Source organism: Scyliorhinus canicula, chromosome 17 (assembly GCF_902713615.1).
Source record: "Scyliorhinus canicula chromosome 17, sScyCan1.1, whole genome shotgun sequence".
NCBI lineage: Eukaryota > Metazoa > Chordata > Chondrichthyes > Carcharhiniformes > Scyliorhinidae > Scyliorhinus > Scyliorhinus canicula.
Genome location: NC_052162.1, coordinates 99,301,558 through 99,324,166, shown reverse-complemented (window position 1 = coordinate 99,324,166; position 22,609 = coordinate 99,301,558). Strand labels below are relative to the sequence as shown.

At 48.3% G+C, this 22,609-nt stretch overlaps 1 protein-coding gene across 2 annotated transcripts; it reads left to right on the top strand.

Moving 5' to 3' along the window:
- The first annotated feature begins 11 nt into the window (after nucleotides 1-11).
- On the top strand, nucleotides 12-21,660 carry zgc:101583 (uncharacterized protein LOC494104 homolog). 2 transcript variants are annotated; one of them, XM_038775499.1, is made up of 6 exons: nucleotides 12-578; nucleotides 2,194-2,341; nucleotides 11,315-11,371; nucleotides 15,926-16,016; nucleotides 18,951-19,111; nucleotides 19,948-21,659. In XM_038775499.1, the coding sequence occupies exons 1-6, from the start codon at nucleotides 558-560 to the stop codon at nucleotides 20,565-20,567; spliced, it is 1,098 nt and encodes a 365-aa protein (XP_038631427.1). In that variant the 5' UTR covers nucleotides 12-557; the 3' UTR covers nucleotides 20,568-21,659. The 2 variants fall into 2 exon arrangements, with proteins under 2 accessions (XP_038631427.1, XP_038631429.1); XM_038775501.1 differs by lacking the exon at nucleotides 12-578 and having other exon boundaries at nucleotides 2,327-2,341; nucleotides 11,315-11,394; nucleotides 19,948-21,660.
- The last annotated feature ends 949 nt before the right edge of the window (nucleotides 21,661-22,609 follow it).

Sequence of the window (22,609 nt, the reverse complement as noted above, 5' to 3'; positions counted from 1 at the left end):
GGGCGGGGTTAGCAGAGTGACAGTGGGGGGCGAGGTTAGCAGGGATCCAGCGGGGTGGGGTTAGCAGTGGGGCAGGGTCAGTAGGGTGCCAGTGTGGGCAGGGTTAGGTGCCAGTGTGGGAGGGATTAGTTCAGTGCCAGTGCGAGCGGGGTTATTGGAGTGCCAACAGGAGTAGGGTTATCAGGGTGCCAGTGTGTGTGCAAGGTTAACAGGGTGCCAACGGGGACTGGGTTAGCAGGGTGCCAGTGGGGGGAGGTTAGAATGGTGCCAGTGGGGATGGGCGTTAGCGGTGATCCAGTGAGAGCAGAGTTAGCGGTGATCCAGTGGGGGCAGAATTAGCAGTGTACCAGTGGGGGCGGAGTTAGCAGAGAGCCAGTAGGGCCCTGGTTAGAAGAGTGCAAGTGACAGGTAGAGCCTGAGTGAGGAAATTGAGGTGCTCTCCGTCAGTTTGCCTCGCAGCTCCCTCGTGGAGGAGGAGGAGGAGGTGGGGTTGCAATTCCAGTTGGTGGAACTGAATTCCTGACGTATGCTGGTGACAATTATCTGCAGCCTGGAGAATGTCTTCCACTTCACCCTTGGTAGGTGACTCTAGAATAGATAACTGCACCGGTACTTAATATTCAAGCTTTTGCATTCCTGGGTATTGACCAGAGGCTTTCAAATTCTAACCTCTAAGGCATTAATCATGGTGTGATCTCCTGCTGCTCTGCAATTCCTCCCTTGTGGTTTCTGATCGTTTGGTTGGTTTTGACATTAAAATATGTTTCTGTTCACTTTTATCCAAAGAATCTCCATAGAACACATTGTGAACTGTAGGTTCATAGTGGAGATGGTAGTGTAATAGTAATGCCACTTGACAAGCAATCCAGAGGCCCAGGTTAATGTTCTGGAAACATGAGTTCAAATCCCACTTTGCAGCTCATGGAATCAATTAATAAATTTGGAATTGAAATTGTCAACTGTTGTAATTACCCTGTGGCTAAGTAGGAAATCTGCTGTCCTTACTTGGGCTGGCCTACATGTGACTCGAGACCCACTGTGGTTGACTCTTAAATGGTCCAGCAAGCCATTCAGTTGTATCAAGCTGCTATTAAACTGGATGGATCACCTGGCACAACCAGAAATGACAGTGCCATACCCAGACCTGTGAAGACCTCCTTACTAACACCTGGGGGCATGTGCCAGACTTCAGAGAGCTGTCACAGATAATGCCAAGCAACAGCCTGACGTAGTCACACTCATTACAGATGATATGATATTCCCTTATACCACAATGACCATCCATGGGTATGCCCTGTCCCACCGACAGGACAGACCCACAAATCTTTGTACTATCGGACAAAATGAGCATCCAGAGGAAACCCATGCAGTCATGGGGTGAAAGTGCAAACTCCACATAGACAACTGAGGGGAGAATTGAACCCGGTTTCTTGGTGCTTTGAAACAGCAGTGCTAACCATTGTGCCATCCAGTCGTGAATGGCGGTGGAAAATTAAACAACTTACTAGCTCCACAAATAACCCCATCCTCATTGATGAAGAAGATAAGGCTGAAGCATTTGCAACAATCTTCAGGCAGAAGTGTCAAGTGGATGATCTAACTTGGTCTCCTCTGAAGGTCCCCAGCATCATAGATGCCATTCTTCAACTAACTCAATTTAATCCACGTGATTAAGAAACGGCAGAAGGTACTGGTTACTGCAAAGGCTAGGGACCCTGACAATATTCTGACAATACTTGTGCTCCAGAACTTGCCGTGCCCCGAGCCAAGCTGTTCTAGTACAGCTACAAGACTGACATCTACCCGGCAATGTGGGAAATTGCCCAGATATGTCTTGTACATAAGAAATAGGACAAATACAACCCAGCCAATTACTACCTGATCAGTCTACTCTCAGTCATGAGTAAAATGATGGAAGGGGTTAGCAATAGTGCTATCAAGCTGCACACTCAGCAATAATCTGCTCACTGACACTCAGTTTGGTTTCCACCAAGGCCACTCAGCTCCTGACTTTATTACAGACTTGGCTCCAGTCCTTTTCCACACAAATACAGATCTCTCTCTCACACACACACACCATCACCCACAAGCAAGATATTCGCTACTTGAGGCATCTCTGTGATGCTGAGTGACTTTGGGTTTCCCCCTGTGTATATTCTGAAAGCAGTGACCCCATGTCCTTATTTCCTGCAGCAATCCACCGTGGCCAATGCCGCTTTGGGCTATCATTTCTACGTCGGGCTTGCTCTCGCCATCAGCTCCAGCATCTTCATCGGAAGTAGTTTCATCCTGAAAAAGAAGGGGCTGTTACGTCTGTCCGGCAAGGGGGTGATCAGAGCAGGTAGGTTACCGCTGAGGGAACATACAGTGACCTGACTAACAGTCACTGATCTCAGTCTCAGTTTTTAAAGATGAACGACCTGATTTTCATTTTCACCTTCAGTACTTCCCTTTCCCAGCACACTGGCACTGACCCATCCCCTCGATCAGATCATAGGAACCAATTCCCTGGTACTCTGCCACACAAGGCCATTCCATAATCCTGTGAATTTAGATAATCTATTACAGGGACATTGCATCACTAGACCCCCACAAAGGGCTAGGTAGTAAAATGCTTATTTGTTGATAGAACACTGCTTTTTCCCCTCACTGCTCCCCTTACACAAAGGTGCTGACTCTCTCTCCCCTGAAGGTGCTGACTCTCACTCTCCAGTGCGGAGGGGCAGTCGCCGGGGATCATAGGTTTAAGGTCTGTGGGGCATAGTTTAGAGGAGATGTGCGAGGCAGGTTTTTTACGCAGAAGGTGGTGAGTGCCTGGAACGCTTTGCCAGGCAAGGTTGTGGAAGCAGATACATAAACACCGTTCAAAAGGGCATCTTGACAAATACATGGATAGGATGGATACTGCACAAGGAAGTTCTGAGGGATTTGGCAAGGATTGGTATCATGACCGGTACAGGCTTAGAGGGTCGAAGGGCCTGTTCCTATGCTATTTTGCTCTTTGTCGTGGTCGCTATCACCAAAATGCTCCCCCACCAACACATTAACTGCCTGTCTGACTTCATTCCCCAAAATTAGGTCCAGCACTGCACCGTCCCTTGTTGGACTCTATGTATTGACTTGTAAAGTTTTCCTGTATATATTTTAAGAAGCATACTCTATTTAAGCCCTTAACATGAATGGGTATCCCAATTAATTTTGGGAAAGTTAAAATCACCTAATATTGGTAAATAAGGGATTTTCACAGTAACTTTAGTGTTATTGTAAGCCTACTTGTGACAATAATAAAGATTATTATTAATAACCCTCTTTTTATTGCGCAAATATTTGCTCCAACTTTCCCACTGACTATCTGGGGTCTATAGTTTTTTTAAAATAAATTTAGAGTACCCAATTCACTTTTTTCAATTAAGGGGAAATTTAGCGTGGCCAATCCACCGAACCTGCACATCTTTGAGTTGTGGGGCCGAAACAAGAAATAAAATTTTTAAGGTATAAGACGGTGCAGAAAAATCGATTTGTTCCGGTTGTGATAATGTAAGAAATAGGGCTTGGTGATTTTATAAACAAACAGGAGGGAGGGCTTTAGATTCCTGGACCTTTGGGACTGAATTTGGGGAAGGTGAGACCTGGACAAGCGGGACAGTCTACATCTGAACCAGAGAGGGACTAACATCCTTGCTGGTGGGTCGCTAGCGCTGTTGGGAAGAGAATGTGCAAACTCCACACGGACAGTGATCCAGAGCCAGGATCGAACCTGGGACCTCGGTGCCGTGAGGCAGCAGGGCTAACCCACTGTGCCACCGTGCAGCTTCTGGGGGTCTATAATAAACTCCGAGCAACGTAGCTGTTCCTTTTTTATTCCTAAGCTCTACCACAGCTTAATTTGATGTCCCCTTCAAGATATCAGCTCTCCTTACCATAGTAACTCCTCCTGAACTAACAATGCAATGCCTCCTCCTCTTCTATCCCCGTCTCTGCCTTGCCTGAAGATTCTATATCCCGGCTGTTAAGCTGCCAATCCTGCCCCTGAATCAACCATAGCTCTGTGATAGCTATTATATCATGATTCCATGTGTCAATCATCACCCTTAACTCATCCATTTACCTTTAATACTCCTGGCATTAAAGTAGAGGCCATCCAGCCTTGTCTTACTCCTTTGAAACTTACTACCGCTGTATTCCCTCTAACCTGATTGCTTTTCTATGTTATACTGTGTCCATATTCTGCAATCAGTCTGCATCCCCTCCGCCTGCCAAACTAGTTTAACTTTTCCCAACAGCAAACCCACCAGCAAGGATGTTAGTCCCTCTCTGGTTAAGATGTCGACCATCCCGCGTGTACAGGTCCCACCTTCCCCAAAACGGTCCCAATGGTCCAGGAATCTAAAAACCTCCCTCCTGTTTGTTTATAGAATAATCAAGCCCTATTTCTTATATTATCACAACCGGAACAAATTGATTTTTCTGCACCGTATTAAACCTTAAAAAAGTTACACATCCGACTCTTAAGCCACGCATTCATCTGTGCTAGTCTCCTATTCCTGTACTCACTAGCATGTGGCACTGGGAGTAATCCAGAGATTACAACCCGAGAGGTCCTGCTCTTTAGTCTATTGCCTAACTCCTTGAATTATTGATGCAAAACCTCATCCTTCTTTCAACCTATGTCGTTGGTACCAACATGTACCATGACCTCTGGCTTATCACTCTCCCTCTTCAGGGTGCCCTGCAACCGTTCGGTGATATCCCAGACCCCGACATCAAGGAGGCATCACACCATCCTGGAGTCATTTTCATGACCACAAAAGCGTCTACCTGTGCCCATGACTCTGGGGTCCCCTATTGAACCAGATGGTGCAGAAAATTTGATTCATTTCGGCTGTGACAATGTAATAAATAGAGTTTGGTTATTTTCTAAACAAACGTTATTAAACCAAAAAAAAACATTTAAAGTTTTAAACTTCAAACTAACAGATTAACTCTTCCCAACAGCACTAGCGAACCCACCAGCAAGGATGTTAGTCCCTCTCTGGTTAAGATGTCGACCATCCCGCTTGTACAGGTCCCACCTTCCCCAAAACGGTCCCAATGGTCTAGGAATCTAAAACCTTCCCTCCTGTTTGTTTATAGAATAACCAGGCCCTATTTCTTATATTATCACAACCGGAACAAATCGATTTTTCTGCACCGTCTTAAACCTTTAAAAAGTTACACATCCGACTCTTAAGGCACGCATTCATCTGTGCTAGTTTCTTACTAGTTCTCATCAAATAACACTTGGCATGAAAATACAGCTCTCGTTCCACTTACATATACAGCCAAAAGCACCACTTGCATTTCTGAAGCAATCTTTCTTCTGGTCGGGACATTCATTCAGAACTCTTTTCCAAAGCCTTCTGTCTATGGTTTTTTTCCATGACCTCTTCGATGGCTGCTTAGATCCTTATTTTGTGTAGCAGACTTCATGACTTGTCTCATGGCTGCTCGCATCTTCTTTTTTCTTTGCCGCTCCAAATTAATTTCTTCTCTCTCGAAGCCCTGCCCAGCCCTTCAAACAAAGATCCTCCTCTAGAATGTCCAGACTGGAACTTATCAACTAAGTGCTGGCTTTGAAAGCAGACCAAGCAGGCCAGCAGCACGGTTCAATTCCCGTACCAGCCTCCCCGAACAGGCGCCGGAATGTGGCGATTAGGGGCTTTTCACAGTAACTTCATTTTGAAGCCTACTTGTGACAATAAGCGATTAAAATAAAAAATAAAATAAAAATAATTGTGCTGCTTGATTGCCCACTCCCATTTACATAAAGACCTGAGCTAGGCCATTCATATACAACTAATCTTCCATTGATGGAAAAATATGTGCTCAGACTCTGTACTAGGATAATGATTGGCCAATGAGGAATATCCCGAAAGATAGTGGATCGTGGGTGAATCACCCTCTGCGTTCCCTGATGAGTTTAAGTCTGAATGGGACCATGTCAGCCAGGAGTGGGCGTATCGCTTTGAGTCCATGCTAACAGTATTTTCCTTCAGTCCGTTTACCCCCTACTCTGAAGGTGCCGACTGTCTCTCGTCTTCCCTGAAAGTGCTGAGCGCCCCCTCCCCTGAAGGTGTTGACTCACCCCAAACCCCAGAAGGTGCTGGCTCCCCCTCCCCGAAGCTGCCGAGGTGGCCCTCCACCTCCCCTTCCCTCTCTTCGAAGGTGACTCTTTACCGCCTCTTCTCCCCCCCCCCACCCCCCCCCCGAAGATGTCCCACCTTCTTGCGAAAGTCCAATCACATCCTCCCTATAACGTGGTGACCAAAACTGTACACAGTACTCCAGCTGTGGCCTCACCAAAGTTCTGTACAGCTCCAGCATGAACACCCTGCTTTTGTAATCTATGCCCTGATTGATAAAAGCAAGTGCCCCATATGCCTTTTTCAGCAGCCTATTAACCTGCCCTTCTGCCTTCAAGAGATCTATGGACAAAGAAGCCTTTGTTCCTCAGAACGTCCCAGTATCAGGCCATTCATTGAATACATTCTTGTCACATCACGACTTCTAAAGTGGAGCACCTCACACTTTGCCCATTTTCTGTCCATTTAATGATCCGATTTATATCTTCCTGTAACACAAGACACTTTACCTCACTGTTAGCCATCCGGCTAATCTTTGTGTCATCCACAAACATAGTGATCCTTCTCTCTCTCTCTCTCTCTCTCTCTCTCTCTCTCTCTCGCTCTCTCTCTCACCTCTCTCTCTCGCGCCTCTCTACGTGGAGATAGATTCTCTTCTTCAGAATTTGCTCCAGTAGTTTCCCGATCACTGGTGTGAGATTCACTGGCCTGTAGTTCCCTGACTTATCTCTACAACCTTTGTTAAATAGTGAGAGCACATTAGCTGTTCTCCACTCCTCTGGCATCTCCTCTGTGGCCAGAGAGCAATTAAATATTTGAGTCAGACCTCCTGCAAACTCCTCCCTCGCCTCCCACAGCATCCTGGGACACAAATCATCTGCAAATGGACAAGTCCGCCAAGACATTCAAAACCTTGTCACTCTCTATTGACAATGGGCTCAAGAACTTCACAGTCTCTCTCTATCTACCTCCTCATTCTCTTGGGTGAAGACAGATGTGAAATATTCATTCAACACCTTACCTCTTTTTACTTATCATCGTGCCTTCCCCGAAGATGCCCCCCCCCCCCCCCCAACCTCTGAAGGTGGTTCCCCTGTGCCTCTTCCCTTCCAGAAGGTGGCCCCCTCTCCTCCCTGAAGATGAAATCCCTTTCCCTCCTCAAACATGATCCTCCACTCCCAGAGGGTGCCCCCACACTCCCTGAAAGTGCCCCTGCCCCAACGAAGGTGGTCTCCCTTTCCCGAAGCTGGCCCCATTCCTGAAGGTGGCCCTCCTCCTCAAATGTGTCCCCCTCCCTGAATGTAGCCCCGCATTGCCCCCTCCCCCAAATGTGGGCCTCCCCTCCCAGAAGGTGACCCTCTTCCTCCCCGAACATGCCCCCCCCCTCCCCTCCCCGAAGATGGCCCTCCCCTTCCCAAAGATGGCCATATCCCTCCTCGAAGGTGGCCCTCCCCTTCCCAAAGGTGGCTCTCCCCTCCCTGAAGATGGCCATCCATTGCCCGAAGGTGGCCTCCTGCTCTACCATTCACCAAAGGTGGCCCTGGCCCTCCCCAAAGGTGGCCCTGCACCTTCCTCTCCGAAGATGTCCCTCCACCGCCCCTCCCCCAAGGTGACCTCCCCTCCTCCTCCCCCAAGGTGGACCTCCACCTTCCTGCCTCTCGGTCCCCTCCCTGAAGGTGGCCCTGCCCTTCCCCCTCCCCGATATTGGCCGTCCACATCCCTGAAACATAGAACATTACAGCGCAGTACAGGCCCTTCGGCCCTCGATGTTGCACCGACCTGTGAAACTCCTCTAAAGCCCATCTACACTATTCCCTTATCGTCCATATGCCTATCCAATGACCATTTGAATGCGTTTAGTGTTGGCGAGTCCACTACTGTTGCAGGCAGGGCATTCCATGCCCTTACTACTCTCTGAGTAAAGAATCTACCTCTGACATCTGTCCTATATCTATCTCCCCTCAATTTAAAGCTATGTCCCCTCGTGCTGGACATCACCATCCGAGGAAAAAGACTCTCAATGTCCACCCTATCTAATCCTCTGATCATCTTGTATGCCTCAATTAAGTCACCTCTTAACCTTCTTCTCTCTAACGAAAACAGCCTCAAGTCCTTCAGCCTTTCCTCGTAAGATCTTCCCGCCATACCAGGCAACTCTTTTCTCTTCTGTACCCTTTCCAATTTTAGGGGCAGGTTTAGCTCACTCCGCTAAATCGCTGGCTTTTAAAACCAGACCAAGGCAGGCCAGCAGCACAGTTCGATTCCCGTACCAGCCTCCCCGGACAGGCGCCGGAATGTGGCGACTAGGGGCTTTTCACAGTAACTTCATTGAAGCCTACTCGTGACAATAAGCAATTTTCATTTAATTTCATTTTCAATGCTTCCACATCCTTCCTGTAATGCAGCGACCAGAAGTGCACGCAACACTCCAAATGCGGCCGCACCAGAGTTTTGTACAACTGCAACATGACCTCATGGCTCCGAAACTCAATTCCTCTACCAATAAAAGCTAACACACCGTACGCCTTCTTAACAACCCTCTCAACCTGGGTGGCAACTTTCAGGGATCTATGGACATGGACACTGAGATCTCTCTGCTCGTCCACACTACCAAGAATCTTACCATTAGCCCAGTACTCTGTCTTCCTGTTATTCCTTCCAAAATGAATCACCTCACACTTTTCTGCATTAAACTCCATTTGCCACCTGTCAGCCCAGCTCTGCATCTTATCTATGTCCCTCTGTAACTTGTAACATCCTTTTGCACTGTCCACAACTCCACCGACTTTAGTGTCATCTGCAAATTTACTCACCCATCCTTCTACGCCTTCCTCCAGGTCATTTATAAAAATGACAAACAGCAGCGGCCCCAAAACAGATCCTTGTGGTACACCACTAGTAACTGGACACCAGTCTGAACATTTCCCATCAACCACCATCCTTTGTCTTCTATCAGCTAGCCAATTTCTGATCCAAACTGCTAAATCACCCTGAATCCCATGCCTCTGTATTTTTTGCAATAGCCTACCGTGGGGAACCTTATCAAACGCATTACTGAAATCCATATACACCACATCAACTGATTTACCCTCATCCACCTGTTTGGTCACCTTCTCGAAGAACTCAATAAGGTTTGTGAGGCACGACCTACCCTTCACAAAACCATGTTAACTATCTCTAATCAGATTATTCCTTTCCAGATGATTATACATCCTAACCCTTATAAACCTTTCCAAGACTTTTCCCACAACAGAAGTAAGGCTCACTGGTCTATAGTTACCGGGGTTATCTCCACTCCCCTTCTTGAACAAGGGGACAACATTTGCTATCCTCCAGTCTTCTGGCACTATTCCTGTAGACAAAGATGATCTGAAGATCAAAGCCAAAGGCTCAGCAATCTCCTCCCTAGCTTCCCAGTGAATCCTAGGCTAAATCCCATCCGGCCCAGGGGACTTATCTATTTTCACACTTTCCAGAATCGCTAACACCTCCTCCTTATGAACCTCAAACCCTTCTAGTCTAGTAGCCTGTATCTCAGTATTCTCCTCGACAACATTGTCTTTTTCCTGTGTGAATACAGATGAAAAAGGTGGCTCTCCTCTCCACGAATGTGGCCCTCCCCCACCCTGGTGACCCCTCCCCAGATAGCCCCCCCCCCTCCCCCCCCGAAGGTGGCCCCCCTCACCAAAGGAGGCCCTCCCCCTCCCCAAAACGTGACCCTCCCTGATGGAGATAGGACCCCTGCTACCACACCCAAATGACCTCTCTTCATGATTAAATTTGGCAAGTTATTAAATTTGATCTCACCAATGCCTTGTCCAGCTGAGCTCAGTCATTAATCAGCAATGGATTCTGATGAGGAACAGCAATTTAATCTGATTCATTAATCCTGAGTCCTGCACCGTAAACATTGTACTGCCTCTAATTGCAGTCCTGAATTGATGCACCTCAGCACAAGGTAATGACTAAATCTGAGCCTTTCCTTTCTGATATGAATACAGAAAGTCCCTTTTCACTGGCTTATTCATTCTTGAGATGTTTTATTCAAATTTAAAAATGCCATACCTCAGCACTCATAGTGCCAATCCCCTGACACCTGTGACTCTGTGCCCCTCCCCACATGCTCACCCCAGCAGCTGTGCCACAGCGGTGGACACGACCTGAGCCTTTCAAGAGTTGGTGATAATTTGAAGTTAAACGCTACTAATTCTTTTTTTAAAAATGTTTTTATTACAAACATGTATCAAAACACGTTACAGTGAACAAACAGAAGCTACCTTCTGGGACGATGCCGACCCCTACTCCAGCAAAATTCGCCCGTGCAGTCAGAGAGGCGAAGGCCAAGACATCGGCCTTCCTCTTCTCCATGAGCTCTGGCTTCTCTGAGACCCCAAATATCACCACCAAAGGGTCCGGATCCTCCACTATCCTGGCTAAGACTGCGAGCATCCCCCGCCCAGAATCTTCCCAATTTTTCTCAACCCCAAAACATGTGCGCATGATTCGCTGGCCCCCGCCCAGACCTCTCACACTCACCTACTACTCTCTGAAAGAACCGACTCATTCTCGCCCGAGTCATATGCAACCTGTGCACCCCCTTAAACTGTATCAGGCTCATCCTTGCACATGAGGAGGTCCCGTTTACCCTACCCAGTGCCTCATTCCATTCTCCCCAATTGATCTCCTCTCCCAACTCCGCTTCCCATTTCTCTTTGATCTTCACCACTTGCTCGCCTCCCTGCTCCCGCAACCACTTGTATATATATCCCCAATTCTTCCCTCCCTTCCACATCCAGAAGCAGCAGTCGCTCCAGCAAGGTGTATCCCAGCAACCTAGGGAACCCCCTCCAGACCTTTCGCTCAAAGTCCCTAACCTGCAGATACCTGAACTCACTCCACCTCGGCAGCTCTACCCTCCCCCTTAGCTCCTCCAGACTGGCGAACCCTTCCTCCAAATACAGTTCCCTCACCTTGTAATCGCTACTAATTCACTGTTGCCAAGTTTGACAAACAAGTTGAAACTGGAAGTTGATGTTTCACACAGGGAAATTACACACGAGACACCATTACCCATCAGATCCCTTATTCACCAGCTTACACAGCTGGTGAGGTTAGGCAGCGAACTGGATGGGGAGATAGTGATAGAAGCTGTCAGGCTGTACGGCTCAATGTGCTTTGTTCTCCCCTCACAGGTCAGGGTGGCCATGCATACCTGAAGGAATGGCTGTGGTGGGCCGGACTGCTCACAAGTGAGTGTTGCTCATGGTAACAGGTAGAATAACTTTAAAATGCTTTCTTGTAAATTTCTCCTATTGGCTATGGCAGCGCTGAGGAACATCACAGGAGATACAGCAAATTACTGCTCATTATGGCGTCTCCCACATTCTGCCTCGATATACAACAACCTGGTTTCCCACTTAATCCCCCCCCCCACCAGTGGCCCCCTGCTTCTCCTGTCCCCCATCCCCCAGTGATCCCCTGCTTCACCCATTCCCACAGTGATCCCTGCTTCACCCATTCCCCCAGTGATACCCTGCTTCACCCATTCCCCCAGTGATACGCTGCTTCATCCATTCCTCCAGTGATCCCGGCTTCACCCATTCCCCCAATGATCCCCTGCTTCACCCATTCCCCCAGTGATCCCCAACGTCACCCATTCCCCCTGTGATCCCCAACGTCACCCATTCCCCCTGTGATCCCCAACTGCACCCATTCCCCCTGTGATCCCCAACTTCACCCATTCCCCCAGTGATCCCCAACTTCACCCATTCCCCCAGTGATCCCCAACTTCACCCATTCCCCCAGTGATCCCCAACTTCACCCATTCTCCAGTGATCCCCAATATCACCCATACTCCAGTGATCCCCAACTTCACCCATACTCCAGTGATCCCCTGCTTCACCCATTCCCCCAGTGATCCCCTGCTTCACGCATTCCCCCAGTGACCCCGTGCTTCACCTATACCCCAGTGATCCCTGCTTCACCCATTCCCCCAGTGGTCCCCTGCTTCACCCATTCCCCCAGTGGCCCCCCGCTTCACCCATTCCCCAAGTGGACCCCTGCTTCACCCATTCCCCCAGTGATCCCCTGGTTCACCCATTCCTCCAGTGAAACGCTGCTTCACCTATACCCCAGTGATCCCCGCTTCATCCATTTCCCCAGTGATCCCCCGCTTCACCCATACTCCAGTGATCCCCTGCTTCACCCATACTCCAGTGATCCCCTGCTTCACCCATACGCCAGTGTTCCCCTGCTTCACCCATTCCCCCAGTGATCCCCTGCTTCACGCATTCCCCCAGTGATCCCCTGCTTCACCCATTCCCCGAGTGATCCCCTGCTTCACCCATTCCCCCAGTGATCCCCTGCTTCACCAATACTCCAGTGATCCCCTGCTTCACCCATACTCCAGTGATCCCCTGCTTCACCCATTCCCCCTGTGATCCTCTACTTCACCCATTCCCCCAGTGATCCCCTACTTCACCCATTCCCTCAGTGATCTCCTACTTCACCCATTCCCCCCCGTGATCCCCAACTTCACCCGTACTCCAGTGATCCCGGCTTCACCCATTCCCCCAGTGATCCCCTGCTTCACGCATTCCCCCAGTGATCCCCTGCTTCACCCATACTCCAGTGATCCCCTTCTTCACCCATACTCCAGTGATCCCCTGCTTCACCCATACTCCAGTGATCCCGGCTTCACCCATTCCCCCAGTGATCCCCTGCTTCACCCATACCCCAGTGACCCCGTGCTTCACCTATACCCCAGTGATCCCTGCTTCACCCATTCCCCCAGTGGCCCCCCGCTTCACCCATTCCCCAAGTGGACCCCTGCTCCACCCATTCCTCCAGTGAAACCCTGCTTCACCTATACCCCAGTGATCCCCGCTTCATCCATTCCCCCAGTGATCCCCCGCTTCACCCATACTCCAGTGATCCCCTGCTTCACCAATACTCCAGTGATCCCCCGCTTCACCCATACTCCAGTGATCCCCTGCTTCACCCATTCCCCGAGTGATACCCTGCTTCACCTATACCCCAATGATCCCCGCTTCATCCATTCCCCCAGTGATCCCCCGCTTCACCCATACTCCAGTGATCCCCTGCTTCACCCATTCCCCCAGTGATCCCCTGCTGCACCCATTCCCGCAGTGATCCCCTGCTTCACCCATACCCCAGAGACCCCCTGCTTCACCCATACCCCAGAGACCCCGTGCTTCACCTATACCCCAGTGATCCCCAACTTCACCTATACCCCAGTGATCCCCAACTTCACCCATACTTCAGTGATCCCCTGCTTCACCCATACCCCAGTGGCCCGTGCTTCACCTATACCCCAGTGATCCCCAACGTCGGCCATACTCCAGTGATCCCCTGCTTCACCCATACTCCTGTGACCCCCTGCATCACCCATATTCCTGTGATCCCCTGCATCGCCCATACTCCAGTGATCCCCTGCTTCACCCATACCCCAGTGACCCCGTGCTTAACCCATACCCCAGTGACCCCGTGCTTCACCCATACCCCAGTGACCCCGTGCTTCACCCATACCCCAGTGACCCCGTGCTTCACCCATACCCCAGTGATCCCCAACTTCACCCATACTCCAGTGATCCCCTGCTTCACTCATTCTCCCAGTGACCCTCTGCTTCCCACTGAATCCCAGTGACCTCGCTGCTTCCCACTGAATCCCAGTGACCCCACTGCTTCCCACTGAATCCCCCAGTGACCCACTGCTTCTTCATCCCACCCGCATGACGCCTTGCTTCTCCTTCCCCTCGGGGCCTCGGCTTCTCCCTGATGCCCCACTCTCTTCCCCCATGTCCCCTGCTTCGCTCCCCGCCTCCATTTCTACCCGCTTCCCCACCCTGGTGTCTCACTGCTGCTTCCCTCCTGCCACCTTCTTGAATCCCTTATGTTCTCCGCCCCCCCCCCCCCCCCAGTGTCTCACTGCCTCTCCTCTCCCCCATTGTCACCCTGTTTTTTTCCCCTGCTCAATGTCTCCCTCCTTCTACCTCCCCCATGTTAACAATCTTATAAACCTCCTATTTGTATGTTTTATGACTGTGTCTTTAATGTCGGATAAAATTAAGTGTTTCTCCTGTTCTGAACGCTACCTAACAACAGGTCTGGATTGCATGGCTTTTAAAGATTAATGAGAGACACCGGTCATTGAAACCAAGATTTAAGGTATTCACATCTTGAGTCAATGGCAGCAGTATCTGTGTTTACAGTGATGAGACTGCTAGTCTCCAAAGTTCCAAGATCATAGAATCCTTACAATGCAGGAGGCCATTCGGCCCAGCAAGTCTGCACCAACCTTCTGAAAGAGCACCCTGCCCTATCCCTGTAGCTCCACCTAACCTGCACATCTTTGGATACTAAGAGATAATTTAACACGGCCAATTCATCTAACCTCCCATTGGACTGTGGGAGCAAACCGGAGGACTCGGAGGAAACCCATGTAGCCACAGGGAGAATGAAAGAAAGAAGTTGGGAATGTCAGGTTGTAAACAGTAATGCTTTAAACCAGGGGTGGGCAAACTACGGCCCGCGGGCCGCATGCGGCCCGCCAAAGGTATTTCTGCGGCCCACCAAGTCATTAAAAAAAAAAAAAAAAATCTTTTTTAAAAAAAAATTTTTTTTTTTTTTTTTTTTTTAAGGTTAATGGGGGGGGGGCTGTTGGGTTACTTACTGGTATAGGGTGGATACGTTGACTTGAGTAGGGTGATCATTGCTCGGCACAACGTCGAGGGCCGAAGGGCCTGTTCTGTGCTGTACTGTTCTATGTTCTATATGAGGCGCCCAGAATCATAACCGGGTGAAGTAATTATTTTACTTAATATACTATGCGGCCCTTTGTGAATTGTGAATTTCTGAATGTGGCCCTTGCACGGAAAAGTTTGCCCACCCCTGCTTTAAACTGTCCATTTACTTCCAAGATTAAAGAGATGAGGTCTCAAAGTTAGGCATTAAGCATTTCTACCTGGATACAACGCCCATTTGATTCATGTTGCCATGAAGATGTCTTTGAGAAGGAAAGGGTTTCGAAGATATCCCTGAAATTCTCAGAGAAGCAGATTGCCATGATCGGGTGAGAGAGAGTAGCTAGAGGCAGATAGTGTCAGATTTCCTGTGCAGGAATGAGGGAGGGACCTCGTGCTTGGATTGAAAACACCAATGTCATGACGATTTGTAACAAGGCTGGAAGATTGCCTAGCTTGTGATAGAGGGAGAATCGACAAGAAAAACCCTCACTGCGCAAGACAGTTCTGGAGTTAAAAGTTAGCAGGCTAAGAAAGGACAAAAATGGAAGTAGAATCTCGGGAGCTACAAATCTCTGGATTGGGTCCAGGAAAATTGAATGTCTACTTAAGAGACAGTGTAAGGTAGACATGTGAAGTGATTTATTCAGTTGTTCTAAAAATAAAATAGGAAAGTGCTGTTCCAAAGTTTAAAGGAGAAATAAAAATAGTGTTTAGTCAATTGTTTTTAGTTTGCTTATTAAAGTAAAAGTCTTAAAATGTGGAATCTTGTATCATCCTGGAAGTTCATATTTCTCTCAGTGGGGATTTGTAAGATCGTTGTGTCTCCCTGCTTTATCACACCACCACCCCCGCCCGTGTCTTCCTTCTCATCTCCCCCCATTGCCTCACCTCAGTGTCTCGCTACCCTTTATAATGCAGTAGGGCTGCAGGTTGTGTCCCACTTTGTGAAATGGTTATACTTTTTCTGGCTGTAGGTGACTGTAGCTCGAACATCGGGCACCTGGTTCAGGCTCTAACTCTGTCTATCCTGTTTTGCAGTGGGTTTGGGAGAAGCTGCAAATTTTGCTGCCTATGTCTTTGCCCCAGCGACTCTGGTCACTCCGCTGGGAGCCCTCAGTGTCCTTGTGAGGTGAGCAAGCCCCTGACATAACCGTTCCAGCTGCAATATAACTCCCTCTTGCTGACCTGAAGGAATTGCCTCGCTGCTCCTCTACAGTCCCAGAGATCCCAGCAACTAGACAATCCATTTGCACATGGCCATTTTGTGTGCACAGACAAAAATTGCAGGACTGTGATTCTGCCATCAAGGCAGCCTGACACTGCCCAATCTTGAGGTCCACGTCAGTGCATTTTTCAGATGCAGGCGCTGTGCAATCAGCACTGGAAAATTCCTCTCTCTCCTCCTCCTCCTCATTCTCTCCCACCTGCCCCCGCCCCATGCCGGTTCACCCCCAAAGCACTGTGACACAGACACCATTCCTCACATCTCCACCTCGGAGTACAATATTAGACAAACCCAGGACTGGAACCGCAATCAGGTACTCGAAGTTGGTTATAAACACTGAGGGCAGATACAGCATGGGCTTAGATACAGAGTAAAGATCCGTCTACATTGCTCCCATCAAACAGTCCCAGTACAGATAAAGCATGGGGTTAGATACAGAGTAAAGCTCCGTCCACACTATCCCCATCAAACACTCCCAGGACAGGTATAGCACAGGGTTAGACACAGAGTAAAGATCCGTCGACATTGCTCCCATCCAACAGTAGCAGGACAGATACAGCATGGGGTTAGATACAGAGTAAAGCCCCCTCTACACTGACCCCATCAAACACTCTCAGGACAGGTACACCATGGGGTTAGATACAGAGTAAAGCTCCCTCCACACTGTCCCCATCAAACACTCCCAGGACAGGTACAGCTCAGGGTTAGATACAGAGTAAAACTCCCTCTATACTGACACCATCAAATAATAATTAATAATAATAATCACTTATTGTCACAAGTCGGCTTCAATGAAGTTACTGTGAAAAGCCCCTAGCCGCCACATTCTGGCACCTGTTCGGAGAGGCCGGTACGGGAATTGAACCCGCGCTGCTGGCATTGTTCTGCATTACAAGCCAGCTGTTTAACCCGGTGTGCAAACCAGCCCCTAAACAAAGATGAGAGTGGTCCTAAAGGAGGAGTGCTAAATTGGGGAAAGGCCAAGTATAACAACATTCGGCAGGAGCTAGGGAATGTGGAATGGGAGCAGCTGTTTAAGGGTAAATCCACATTTCAAATGTGGGAGTCTTTTAAGGAAAGGTTGACTAGAGTGCAGGACAGACATGTCCCTGTGAAAATGAGGGATAGAAATGGCAAGATGACGGGTGGAATTGTGAGACTAGCTAAAATGAAAAAGGAAGCATACATAAGATCTAGGTGACTTAAAACTGATGAAGCTATGGAGGAATATCAGGAAAGTAGGACAAATCTCAAACGCGCAATAAAGAGGGCTAAAAGTGGTCATGAAATATCTTTGGCTAACAGGGTTAAGGAAGATCCCAAAACCTTTTATTCGTATATAAGAAGCAAGAGGGTAACGAGAGAAAGGATTGGCCCACTCAAAGCAAAAGAGGGAATTTATGCGTGGAGTCAAAGGAAATAAGTGAGCTTCTTAATGAGTACTTTGCATCGGTATTCACCAAGGAGAGGGACATGATGGATGTTTAAATATTCTAGGTCATGTCGGCATAAGGAAGGGGGAGGTTTTGGGTATTCCAACAGGCATTAAGGTGGACAAGTCCCCAGGTCCGGATGGGATCTATCCCATGTTACTGAGGGAAGTGTGGATAGCAACTGTGAAGTGTCAATTACAAGCGGCCACTATTTCAAAGTGAGAGGGGGAAAGTTTAAGGGAGATGTGCGTGGAAAGTTTTTTACGCAGAGGGTGGTGGGTGCCTGGAACGCTTTGCCAGCGGAGGTGGTAGAGGCGGGCACGATAGCATCATTTAAGAGGCATCTAGACAGATATATGAATGGGCGGGGAACAGAGGGAATAAATCCTTGGAAAATAGGCAACAGGTTTAGATAAAGGATCTGGATCAACGCAGGCTGGGAGAGCCGAAGGGCCTGTTCCTGTGCTGTAATTTTCTTTGTTCTTTTTGTTTAAACCAATTACTCCCAGGACAGGTATAGCACGGGGTGAGATACAGAGTAAAGCTCCCTCCGCACTGTCCCCATCAAACATCTTGAGACAGATATAGCACAGGGTTAGATGCAGAGTAAAGCTCCCTCTACACTAACCCCATCATACACACCCAGGACAGATATATTCGGGAGACTGATCCCATTCCTTTAATGATAAGAGCTGAATCTGAAAGAGAAAATACTAGCCCCTCCACCACCCAATCCTTGCACTATCTGCAAACGAGGGAGCTGCATCTTAACTTCAAATCTCGGGAAACATGTTGGTCCTATCAGTTTCTCATCATCACATCTTCATTTAAAGATTCTTTTCTTTAGTTTGAATTAGTTTCATACCCTTCGGAAAATTGCCTGGTAACTACAAAATCTTGGAATAGCCCGTTTTCCATTCGATTCCACATTTGAAAAGATCACTGGAAGTTGAGAGAAAGAATGAGCCCTTGGCACAGAACATAGGGTTAGGTGGATTGGCCATGCTGAATTGCCCGTGGTGTAAGGTTGATGGGGGGGGATTGTTGGGTTACGGGTTGCGTGGGTTTGGGTGGGGTGGTCGTTGCTCGGCGCAACATCGAGGGCCGAAGGGCCTGTTCTGTGCTGTACTGTTCTATGTTCTATGTTCTATAGCGAAAGCTACCGTGGATGTTGTTCGGTCCAATTTAAAATCTTGTCATTTGTAGGAAGATAGGAAGATTGCAGGAGATGTAAAACGTAAGGGAAAATGTGTCCAGATGTCAAAATGCTCTCATTCCCATCCTGCAAGTTGTGTAGAGTTGGTTTTCTCTCAGATTGGGAGCAGTGGGAAGAAGTGTTTGTAAATTCCAGTATGGCCGGGCCCTTGCACCTGGTAATCCAGTGTCCCTGCTTCCTTCTCTCCAGTGCGATTTTATCCTCCTATTTTTTAAACGAACGCCTGAACCTACACGGAAAGATGGGCTGCATCCTGAGTATTTTGGGTTCGACAGTGATGGTGATCCATGCTCCACAAGAGGACGAGGTCGGCACCTTGACTGAAATGGTGGAAAAGCTCAAAGATCCAGGTACGGCAAATATCAGAGTAAAAGCAGTTAGGAGGGCTGATACCTCCTTTAAATAGCTGTCAGTCTGTAACTACTGCACCGTGCAGCTCCTCACTGGAAAGTTTTCATAATGACACAAAATCATTGATTTCCCCAGCACAAAAGAAGCACCCTTCAGCCCCTTGAGCCTGTGCATCCTCTTTGGGAGAGCGAAAGATTTTTCTAAGTATTTATCTAATTTAGCCCATTTGAAAGCTACAATTGAATCTGCTTGCACTGCTTTCTCAGGCAGTGCTTTCCTCAGTCATTACTCACTTGAGTAAATACATTTCTCCTCATTTCCCACATATTCAGGGCGGCACAGTGGCCAGGGAGGCAGGTTCAATTCCTACCTCGGGTGACTGTGTGGAGTTTGCATTTTCTCCATGTGTCTGCGTGGGTTTCCTCCGGGTGCTCCGGTTTCCTCCCACAGTGCAAATATGTGCAGATAAGGTGGATTGGCCATGCTAATTGCCCCTAGGTGGTATTATGGGAATAGGGTGGGGGATTAGGCCTGGGTGGGGTGCTCTTTCAAAGAGTCAGTGCAGACTCGAAGGGCCAAATGGCCTCCTTCTGCACTGTAGGGATTCTATGATTCTACTGCCAATGATCCTGAATCAATATTCCCAGATTCCTGCCCTCCTGCCAGTGGAAAGTTTCACACTGCTCTATTCAGCAGTTTGGGATATTCCGAGCTGGATTTGTTTGGGCGTTGATCGTCTGGCATGTGTTGTGATCCTATGTATTGTACATTGTGCTGTAAAACATGAGGGCCATCACTTCAACTGTCTAATCTCAGTCTTGTGTCGGGCTTGCAGGTTTTATTGTGTTTGCAGTGTGTGTTGTAAGCAGCTGCCTGATCCTAATCGTGCTGGTGGCCCCACGTTATGGGCAGAAGAATGTCCTGGTCTACATCCTCATCTGTTCCGTCATCGGCTCCCTCTCTGTCTCGTGTGTCAAGGGCCTGGGAATCGCCATCAAGGAGCTGTTTGTGGGTCACCGTGTGCTGGCACAGCCGGTGACCTGGATCCTGCTTGGGTGCCTGATAGTTTGTGTAAGCACACAGATCAATTATTTGAACAAAGCCTTGGACATCTTCAACACCTCCATCGTCACACCCATCTATTACGTCTTCTTCACCACTGCTGTTATGACCTGTTCAGCCATCCTGTTCAAGGAGTGGTACCACATGACCTTTGATAACATCTTGGGCACCATAAGCGGGTTTATCATCATCGTCCTTGGGATCTTCCTGCTCCATGCCTTCAAGAACATCAGCTTCACACCAGGTACCCTGCCCCCATTTCTCAGGAACGGCGAGCCTGGTACTGTGTGGAGCGGGGCAATGAGACGCCAGCAGTACCAAGCTCTGCCAGACCAGACATCTGAAATCCTCATCCACCCAAGTGAAGATGGGACCATGCGTTGTTTCAGCTGAAGCCTTGGCTGGTCGGAAATGGGACTGTCGCTGTGGAGGTGCGAGCTGTACAGTGAGATCAGAACACTTCCCATTGCTCCACAGAAATCCAGTTCAGCGCTGCTCCAGAGATTGCTGCTTCCTGTTCAAGTGTCCACTTACTTCCTCCAACCAGCATGTGCTGTTGGAAATTCCCTTCTTCCTTTTGTCTTGGTGTGTAATCCCTTTGCAGCTTGAGTCGATGCTGTGTAAACTGAAGACTGGCCCACAACTTCCGCATACAGGTACATCAGCCTATTTGGAAGTTACTGCACCCAGAGTGTCCGATTCCCCAGTACTGACAGAAAAGTTAGTGTGCTCCTTCTCTCGAAATATTTGAAAGGATGGAGTAGAGAGATCTGCTAGCGGGAGCCTCTCATTCAAACTTGTATAAGACTCCAGATAAGCTGCTGCAGGGCTGGTGCACACAGCTGGGATACCCACCCCCCGCACCTCTAAAATACTACATCGCAGATACAAACTTAATGGGTCAGGAAACCAGTTTTATTACTATGCACTATAACAAAAATAATTAGTTAATCCGCAAAGCACAAATATAATCTATTCATCTTTCACCAGCTGAGGACTCTATTTTGACAGTATATGCGCTAAATTGACTACTTACGTTATAGTCTTAGAAAACATGTGCCAATACCAGGGGTGTGGTAATGAGCTCTGAGAAATGACAGTGCTGTCACCGCAAGGGTTAGATGTCAATACATTGTTTGAATTTTCCCCCATCGCAAACACCAGCAGTCACAAATGGGCAGCTGTCAATACTCATCCTGACACACCACAGAAAATTCACCCCTCCCAGCACAACCTCCATTCGACAGCACAGCATGATCTGAGATTACAGCCTGAAAGGTTAATGGGACCATGTGCTGTCCTCCAATACGGGTTATTATTGCAGTGTGGAGTGCACTTTTCTCTGTATCTAACCCCATGTTGTTCCTGTCCTGGGAGTGTAAAGGGAGCCTTACTCTACATCTAATAATAATAATCTTTATTATTGTTACAAGTAGGCTTACATTAACCTGAAATTGAAGTTACTGTGAAAATCCCCTAGACGCCACATTCCAACACCAGTTCGGGTACACGGAGGGAAAATTCATGATGTCCAATTCACCTAACAAGCGCATCTTTCAGGACTTGCGGGAGGAAACTGGAGCATCCAGAGAAAACCTACGCGGACACAGGGAGAATGTGTAGACTCCACAGTGACCCTGGTGCTATGAAGCAACGGTGCTAACCACTGTTACCATGCAGCCCCAATCCTGTGCTGTACCTGTCCTGGGGGTGTTTTATGGAGACAGTGTAGAGGGAGCTTTACTCTGTATTTACCTTGTGCTGTTCCTGCCCTGGGAGTGTTTGATAGGGGTGGGTAGAAGAAGCTTTACTCTGTATCTGATGCTGTGCTGTACCTGTTCTGTGAATGTTTGATGGTGACAGTGTAGAGGGAGCTTTACTCTGTATCTCACTCTGTGTTGTCCCTGACTTGGGAGTGTCTGACAGTGACCGTGCAGTGGATCTAAGAAACAACTCACCTGTGGTTAAGAATTGTTGGGATACACCAAATGACTTCAGATTCCAGGCACTCATATTTAACATGCTCTGACTGCCACTGTTCTGTACTTACCAATTTTATATGTCTAATAAAATATATTTTCATTACCGTGTGGCAGGTGTTTATCAGTGTGATTTAATGGAACTCTGCAGTTACTTCAGTAGAACACTACCTGCAGGCATGTCATCGAGCATCACTGCATCTGTACAGTGTGTGACAAGACCTGCTGTCTCTCTATTCAAACTAAATCAAAGGAAAATACTGTGGCAGCTGGAGATCTTGATTAAAAACAAAGTGCTAGAACAACTCAGCAGCTCTGGTAACTTCTGTGGTGAGAGGAACAGAATTGATATTTCCAATCCAATACATCTTCCGAACTGTCTCTTCAGTTCCGAAGTCATATTGGAGTGAATCATTAACCGTTTCTTCCTCCACAGATTCTGCAGCCCTGCTGAGT